We start from the raw sequence: 9787 nt of genomic DNA, 5'->3' as shown, positions 1-9787 counted from the left end.
AAAAGAACAACCTTTCAAAGGTCTGCTTATATTCATACCTGCTTACTAGCAATACTTTGGTATGTTGGCCTCATATATCCTTTAAGCCATAGTAACGGGAAGTTGATAGAGAAGATGTTTCAAATATTTATGGAATGGTAGATATGAACCAGTGAAAATAACTACTGTGTATAGAAAAAGAGGGAAGGAGGTTTGAATAATTTGGACTGTGTTACCAAAGCCTTGCATTATTAATCAACTTTTCTGAAAATTTATGTAGGTAGTAAAGGTGTACAATATTTTTTATTACACTATACTTCCCTAAGATTGGTGAATTTGATACCCAGAGAAGTACGAGAAGGTTTAGTAGGTAACCATCCAATTGCTTATTATAGTATTATTTTGGATGGAGTAGATACATGTATAGATTGTCCTATGCGTTTCCAATAATTCCCAATAAGATATTATACCATTTTTACTTTTAAAAAAGTACCTATTACTGTTGAATAAAGATATCCCCTTTTTAATTGGAAACTAATACAGGTAAATTTTCATTAGAGTAAATTATATCCTGACTGGAAATAATCGATGAGGTCAGTGTAATATGATAGAAAGTGCAATTCATTTATTTTATTTTTGTAAGAGATGTAGACGCATATTTGATTGGTTCTTCAGGAGAATTGGGGCTATTTGTGGTTTTAAAATTTGTGTATTTTTATTTAAATTGTAAAGCGATAAAGAATATATGCATCTTATCCCAGTGCTCTTATATTACAACTGTGGTCATGCAGAAACACAAAATTTATTGCCTGAAAGTATAAAAGACCGAGTAAGAATGAAATGCATGCAATACAAAAATGACCTAAAATAAAATTTTGGTAATGCTAATAAGAATTTTTTGAAGAATCTAATTCATTATATTACTGTAATTTTCTATTTAGTACAACCAAGTCATGCTAATTTCATTGTAAAAAACTATTGTAAATATTGTCTGTATATATTATATATATATATAAAATATATATATATATATATATTATATATATATATTATATACATACATATATACATATATATATATATATATATATATAATATATATATTATATATGGTTAAATATATATATATATATATTATATATATATGTGTATATATATATATATATATATATATAATATATATATATATATATATAATAGTATATATATTATATAATTTATATATATATATATATATATGTATATATATATATATATATAATATACTATTATATATATATATATATATATGTTATATTATGTATGTATATATATAAATATATATATATATATATATAATAATATATACAGACAATATTTACAATAGTTTTTTACAATGAAATTAGCATGACTTAGTTGTACTAAATAGAAAATTACAGTAATATAATGAATTAGATTCTTCAAAAGATTCTTATTAGCATTACCAAAATTTTATTTTAGGTCATTTTTGTATTGCATGCATTTCATTCTTACTCGGTCTTTTATACTTTCAGGCAATAAATTTTGTGTTTCTGCATGACCACAGTTGTAATATAAGAGCACTGGGATAAGATGCATATATTCTTTATCGCTTTACAATTTAAATAAAAATACACAAACCTTAAAACCACAAATAGCCTCACTTCTCCTGAAGAACCAATCAAATATGCGTCTACATCTCTTACAAAAATAAAATAGATGAATTGCACTTTCTATCATATTACACTGACCTCATCAATTATTTCCAGTCAGGATATAATTTACTCTAATGAAAATTTACGTATAATAGTTTCCAATTAAAAAGGGGATATCTTTATTCAACAGTAATAGGTACTTTTTTAAAAGTGAAAATGGTATAATATCTTATTGGGAATTATTGGAAACCTACGAATAGGGAAGGGAACAAAAGACATTGCCAATTAGAACATTGCTCATAATGAAAGGTCCCAATACAGATATATAGGGCGATAAAATCCATGATTTAAATTTTCTTTTTTTTTTTTCTTTTTTTTCGGGCTGGAGTTCTTGCTGCCATCTTTCACACACACACACACACACACACACACGTGTGTGTGTGGTGTGTAAAAGATGGCAGCAAGACTCAGCACCGAAAAAAAAAAAATTTAAATCATGGATTTTATCGCCCTATATATATATATTTGGACCTTTCATTATGAGCAATGTTCTAATTGGCAATGTCTTTTGTTCCCTTCCCTATTCGTAGGTTTTGTGAAGAAAAGAAGATACTTTTAAATGATTCTCTTTCAGTTGAGAACTTGGCGTACAAAGGGAAGACGTGGGTTAACGACAAGAGGCACCAGTGGTCTGGGTGGGACTACGGTCCGGCTAGTTTAGCCGTCGACGGGCAGAAGGACACGAGCCTGAGGTCCTGCGCCATTGTTGACAATTACTTAGTCGATGAGCCAGTGTGGAGTGTTGCCCTGGGCAAGAAGAGAAGGGTAAGAGGGGTCGTCATCCTCACCTGGCAAGGCAGAGGACAAGGTGAGTTCACAAGTTGACATTTTTTGTCCTTTTATCTGTTATGATTTGTACTCTTTTTCACGTTTTCTAAAGTTGTCCTCGTTCAGCAAGAAAAAAGATAGATAAGAAACCGATTTTCGGTAAAATAGCTGTCACTAAGCCTTGCGGGAAACTTCAGTCGAATGGACTTTTGTTTCTCGTTAAATAATTCAAAAGCAATGGAAGGAATCGACTACTTTTCAACATGATTGATGCTAATTTTCTGCCCTTTTTTTCTTCCACAGACCAGCAAACATTGTATCGCGATTATGTCTTTGGTTTAGATCGACTGACAGTATATGTCGAAAACCAAGCAAGGCTAGACGCTCCCAATTCACAAGACCACAAAAAATGCGCCTCCGTCACTAGACTTAATAATGCACTTTTCAGGTATGCATATACGTATATACATTTTTACTACATACTTTTATTATTGTTATTATTAAGTACTCGTGTAATTTGACTATTTTCCTGAAACGTTCCCAGTAGAGATGGAAACATGATGTAGACATGGAATATAGAACTCTCTGTTTGGCTTGCTGTTCGAGTCCAGAGCCCGTGCCGGTAAATGACCGGCTTGCATTTTCTTGGCGCTTGAGAGCTTCATTTCTGCAATGCAAGCTTATGACTTCAGCCTGTCTTTTAGACCTGTGGAGAGGAAGGCACCGGTACTTTGTTTGGCAATGTTGCTAGATGGTGAAATGAAATGGTGGTTTCTATCTTGTGGGACCTACCAATATTCTGTGAAATCTTTGAAGAAGAATTTCATAGAATTTTCCAGTGTTTTGTTTCTTGCTTGAGTAGCGTGCAGTAAGGTTTCACCTGAAGTCTTAGTTCTCTTTTCCTAAAAAGACCCTTTTTTCGTTGATGTCTTTCATAAATTTACCACGAGTACTTGTGTTAGAATTAGAGCTTTACAAGCAAACGTTTTCAAACAAAACAATTGGGATAAACCTCTACATAAAAGTTTCTAGGTATAAATTTCTGCCAAAGTTTTCCTCGAATGCCAACCACCTCTCGGAAACAGCTTATTCCTCCACTAAGACCACTACTGAGATTTGACAGACTGTCATCAGATCACCTGAATACTATTTTAAATTGTATTTAGAATTTAACGCCATTTATGATTTTTAGTGTCAGATTCTTTTGAAGACATGTTTCAATAATGCTGGGCCACAAAACTAGGTATTATTTGCAGTAAAAGTGCACAAGAGTTGTGCACCAAACCTGTCACTCTCCCACTCACAAGTTCTAACACATGCTTTCTTTTCAACGTGACAAATTTTAACTACCTTCAACAGTTTGATGCCATGTATCATCGATAATCCAACCCCCCCCCCCCCCCCTCCGCCATTATTTCTCCATACTTTTTATTACAAACCTTTTCTAGCAGACCCTTAAACTCTTCGCATGACAGTTTCGTAACAAACACTTCCTCCATACGCCTTCCTCCTTGTTAAAACCCACACTGGTCCTCCCTTTATCAATTCCTCTGTCATCAGTTCCACTTTATTGAAAATCTGTATTGTGCCGTTCATACGAATGAGTAGATATTCTTCTCATTCTTTCTGTCACAGCCATTCTCCTACCCCTATCCAGAAATACCTTAATTCCCTCGTTTAAAATCTCGAGTCACTCTTTCACCAACAGACTTTAGCAATTCAGTCGTTATCCCTCCAGCTCAAGACTACACCAACCCTTCCGTCTTTGCTTCATTCAGCTTTGGCTCTCTTCTGTCTTCCATTTCAACATATCGGCAAAAGTATTCACTCCATTCATCCAGCAGTGCATTGTTTACAGACTAATGTTATATCTCCATTGTCATCCTGTATTCTGATTTTCATTCAGTCATTGACCTCTCTCTCTCTCTCTCTCTCTCTCTCTCTCTCTCTCTCTCTCTCTCTCTCTCTCTCTCTCCTTGTATAACAGCTTAGTCTCCCATTGCTCACCTCCCTCTACCCATGATCCACATTTTTTTTACATGCCTGCCGTTTCTCTATAAATAGTGTTCCACTTACCACCTTATCCATCCACCTGCATTCCTATGCATAATGCACCCTCCTGTTTAGGAATTCCATCTCACACTATGCTGTTTTCTCTTCTCATACGTATTGGCTTATCCCGCTACTCGCTCTGTTTATTCCTTCTTTCCACCATCCTAAAAATTCAAACGTTCCCTGTCCATTCTATCTAGTGACAGTCTCCTTGAATTTAACCAATTTTTCGTGTACTTTTACAGTCGTGTCTTATAATCCTTAACCCATATTTAATCATCCCTTTTACTTTATATGCTCTCCTCATTTGTCTTGATTACCTGTACTGCTATATTTTACCCTTCTCCTTGAAGCCTCCAGCTACCGTAACTTTCACTTGAACCAAATAATGATCATATATACTGCTTGCTATTCTACAGACAGTTAGCTCCCATCAGCTTGTTCTTCCATCTACTCTGTAGATACATATACTTTATCAAATTATTTGCTACACTGTTTTCATTTTCCCCAGTTTAAATCATATTTTTGGAATTTGGCAATGTCTTTCCTGCAATCAAGGCCCTTTCCAAACATATCTACAAAGATTTACGAGACTTTGAGTTATTTGTTCTAAGAATTCCATTCTGTCCACGATGCCCTCGCTATCTTTGCATAAAATTTTCCAAGATCTAGAATTTTCAGATATCCAAGACATGATCACCTTCCCATTCCTACTAAGAATGTTCTTTCACCACTGTCAGTCAGTGCCACAGCATGTAGCATTCTTTCCTTAAGTAAAGCATGCTCTTCCTACTTTCTATGTCAGACCTATGTATATTTAAAATCTCAAGAACCAGTAACTCATTTTTCTATTATTTGCATCAAATAGTGCAGGATATGAGATTGCAAATCTATGTATCTAGGACTCTGTTGATCTTCCCTCCATGCAGTGTAGGAAGAATATTATTATTTTTTGGTGTTCCACAGGAGGGAAGATGCAGTAGCCATTGGCCTCATGTGAAAGGGCTCATGTGTCATGCACACTGATTTCCCTGCACTCAGGGTTGTCCACAACCATTTACTAGGAACTCTCTTGCCTTTCCATAATACTTAGAATGAGATTGCCACAAGAAATCACATAATGGAAAAAATAAATTCTATTTCATTCCAAACATATCTGTCGAATTTATATAAATTTTCCTAGCGTTTTATACTTACCCTAACATCGTCAGGTGTTGTATCACCTCTTTTGGCAAAGATATGTATTTAAAAAATCAAATGATAACTTTCAATAGATGTGACAATGGTTCGTATGGGTCTATTTTAGTTCCAGTCACTTGTACCTGAATTCAGCATATTTATGAATGTTAGAGCTAGAATAGGTCCTTAAACTTCATCGTAGCCTGTTCAGTTACGTCAAATTCTTCGATATAATCATGGGTTTCTTTACAGTTCCTTATTCATACATGATCAATAGATTTTTAGGTGAATGTCTGCTTCACATTCCACATTGTTATTTTACAAGTATCTGTAGTCGTAAACATAAACCAACAAGCCCATTAAAGTTATAGTTTTAGTTTTTGCTCATATATATAATAACGAGATTATAAATCTCGTTCTTCTATTTTAAAAGGTAGCAATGGACCAGAGCGCCTAAGGCAACTCTCTCTCTCTCTTATCTCTATCTTCTCTCTCTATTTTTTATTTTTTTTCAACAATCTTTCTCCCTCTCTCTGTTATTTCCTGTTTCTCTCCCTCTCTGATTTCCTAAAAAATAACTCTCTCTCGACACACCTCCCCCCTCCATTATCTAAGATCATCAAATCAGACATGGAACTTACAAAAATATGCATTTATTTAAAAGCAAAGTATTAACTAAATTAACTCAGGTTTGCTTAACAGGAATGGATTTAAATGGAAAATGTTAAACTCAAAGTCCAAATAACTCAGATAACCCTCGGTAATTAATCAAATAACTAACATTGGTTTAGCCATAACATAAGGCACAGTCAGCATAGTCAGTACACCATAGAAAGTCACCATATTCAATACCCCCTTATCTCAGATCAATCCCCCTTCTCCAGAATCGCCTGTTAGAAGACAGGAGAACATCTTGATAAGCATAAGATTAAAATAAAAAATCATATGAAATAAAACATCTCTGAAATAAATATTCAAATACAATCCAGCCACAACTTTGGCCCAAATAAATATGCTTACCCATTCAACACTGTATGCACTATCACTTAATAACAAAGATACTTTTCGAAGAAGCCATCTGGGCTCCTCACATCTCTGTAAGGATCTCCCCTTCTTGGTTACTTAACACTCATATGTAAGGGAAAAGCTCGCACGTACGCACAAACTCACACCCATTGTCCACACCCCAGGTAACTGCCTAGAACTAGTTACATAAGTCACCTCTGCGATCGCCCACAGCGACAGAACATGCACGCCACTCAAAAAGACATGTCAGCATTCCTAATCTCATCACCTCGAACAGTCTCTAGGGAAGTTAAATGATGATTCTCTTTATTCCAAGAAACTCATAGCACATCACATCACAATGGCATATTAAAATATTATCTTAATCTATTCCCCTTTTATGTAACATATATATATATAATCGTATGATCATTTCCAAAGACCAGACTTGTTTCTTGTGCTTAATATCCCGTTGTTTATATTTGCAGAGAACGCGTCCACATTGAGTGTCCGCAGCCGATTGAGGGGCGGTACGTCTACATCAAAGCAGGAGGGGTTGCCAACCGTTGGCACAGAGTCTTCTCTCTGGTCTTATGTGAAGTAGAAATATATTAGAAATGAAAAGTGACAACCGAACGATCTATAAGTGACTGTGGCCTCACTGCTGAACTTACAGTGCCTGCAGAGATACTCATCTCGGTTAAAAGATTTCACTTGCAAGGATGCGAGTTTACCAGAACGGTGAAGGAACTGGACGTGCCAAAACTCGCTGAGTGTTGTTGTAGTTGTTGTGTATTGTAAGAGCGCATGTCACCCCTGCAGTTTGAAATTCAGTGACGCTCTTGGTGAAATGCGCTCGAAAGTGAAATGGAAAACAATGAGAGGAATATTGAATGTCAAGTTTTGTGTTGACGAAAAACAGTTCTGAGAGGAAGAAGCGAGAGTGAGAAGACAAAAGAATGTATAACGGTTTCTCTGTTGATCTTGAAAGCTCCTTGGAATTTGTTGCAGTTGTTTTGGAAAAGGAAATGCAGAAGGTGTTCCTGTAGTGCAAATAAGTGAACGTAATAAGCCTATGTCACTTGAACGAAGACTTTGAAAACTCTTGCAACAAAAGCTCATATCTTTTACAAGAAAGTGAACATTGATTCTCGCTCTCTTTGGATGTTAGAACAAAGTCTGACCAGAAGATGTCATGGTGCACATACGAAGTATTGTTCTTCCGTAGACTGTATATTATGCCTTTACCTCATGATATTAGATGCAAGTTCCACTAATATATTAACAGTGTATAAATATAGAAAGATAAAGGGTCATATATATATATATATATATATATATATATATATATATATATATATATATATATATATGCATGTATGTATGTATGTATGTATGTATGTATATATACATATATAGTATATGCATATATATACATATATAAATTTGCGTGCGTGTGTATGTATATACATTATATATAATTATAATATTATAAATATATATATAATATATATAGATATATATATATATATATTAATATATTATATTATATATTATAGTAATTATATAGTTATATGTATAATATATATAAATTGTGAATATTGCACCTGAAATGTGCTTTCCTCTTGGAGGGTCTGTTAATTTTCCGTGACTTCATAAAATTCTTAGGTTTTATATGACGCAGTTGTGTTTTGTTGAAGTTATGGCATTGCATTTTAATAATTTACCGGTAATATCGACAAAGATATATTTTGAATTCCCAGTGCGTTATATTCTTGGTTTTTTATCTGTTGTTCACTTAACGATAATTCATGGCATGACAGCTCGACTCTTCATAATAAGCTATTTGAACGACGAATATATATAGTTCCCTGATTGATCGTGTGGCTGAAGAAGTCCTGGTGGCCTGCTTATGGGCCGAAGCTTCATCGGCGTTTGACTGTACATATAGGCAAGGTCTAGAGAATATAGGGTATGCCGAGTTCACAAAGTAATAGGCTTCGTTTGACATCTCTGCTCGCATCCCTGTTCACCTGGTTATGAAATTAAAAACCTTTATTATTATTATTATTATTATTATTATTATTATTATTATTATTATTATTATTATTATTATTATTATTATTGCTAGGATATGATTTCTGTTTAATTCATTAAATTATCTCGTTTGCCATGATCAGCTGACTGTCACCTATCAGTCAGGTAAGTAAATTCACTGAATCCAGTTTTGTTATAATATATTCACATAGATGTGTGTTTGTGCGTATGTATGGATGTATGTATATATGCTTGTGTGTATATATGTGTGTTGTGTACTTACACAGTCATTCAAATAAAGCATATTACTGGTTTATCGAAGAATACGTAAGTCTTTGTATGTGGGATGCAGCCTCTGTAGTAGACAATCGGATATTTAGTAAAACAATCTTTTAATTCATCATGATTTACACTGGTGGGTCCATCGCTCCGAAAACAGTCGCAGTTCTGTTGTCACTTCCCTTGAAAATATTTACTTGCAGTATCACCATTACTCTGTTGTTCTGGATTCGTTGAAGATTTGAGTGGGATTTCACACACCAGGCTGTTAAATGAAGCCATATTTTTCTCAGAAGGTTTAAGTATTAAAGATATCAGTTTCTCTCTCTCTCTCTCTCTCTCTCTCTCTCTCTCTCTCTCTCTCTCCTGGTCTCTTCTCTCTTTCTACCTCTCAAAAATCATTCCTTCTCTCTCTTTTCCCTTTCTTCTTTCTCCTCTCTCAATTCAAAAAAAAAAGATTTATTGGAAAAGGCAGTCCCCCGGGTTATGGCAAGGGTTCCGTTCCAGTCAGGGCGTTGTAAGCTAAAAATCGCCTTAACCCGAATCATCATAATTATAATGGGAATAAATAGAAACAGCGCTGTCCGGTTTACAACACCATATAGCAGGTTAACAGTGCCATGAGGCAAGCGCCTTAGTCTGGAGCAACTTAACCCGAACCTGATGCGACTAACATGGGGACTGCCTGTAAAGGTACTGGGAAGCATTAGCTGAAATTCTTGTGAGGTGCTTTACACCTTTTTCCTCTCCTTTCAGGTAGAAGCTACAATAAAAAT

General features: G+C 34.7%; 1 protein-coding gene across 1 annotated transcript in view; it reads left to right on the top strand.

Annotated features, from left to right (window-relative positions):
• Positions 1-8001, top strand: part of LOC135214728 (uncharacterized) — a 768750-nt gene extending 760749 nt beyond the window's left edge. The window contains exons 9-11 of the mRNA XM_064249066.1: positions 2266-2499; positions 2763-2907; positions 7184-8001. Of these exons, the coding sequence (XP_064105136.1) occupies positions 2266-2499; positions 2763-2907; positions 7184-7310 (506 nt within the window). The 3' untranslated portion in view covers positions 7311-8001. The remainder of the gene's footprint in view (positions 1-2265; positions 2500-2762; positions 2908-7183) is intronic.
• Positions 8002-9787: the final 1786 nt, after the last annotated feature.

The sequence above is a fragment of the Macrobrachium nipponense genome, chromosome 46, assembly GCF_015104395.2.
Source record: "Macrobrachium nipponense isolate FS-2020 chromosome 46, ASM1510439v2, whole genome shotgun sequence".
Classification (NCBI taxonomy): Eukaryota; Metazoa; Arthropoda; class Malacostraca; order Decapoda; family Palaemonidae; genus Macrobrachium; species Macrobrachium nipponense.
The sequence above is the reverse complement of the archived record's forward strand: the minus strand, read 5'-3'. Positions and strand labels throughout refer to the sequence as shown.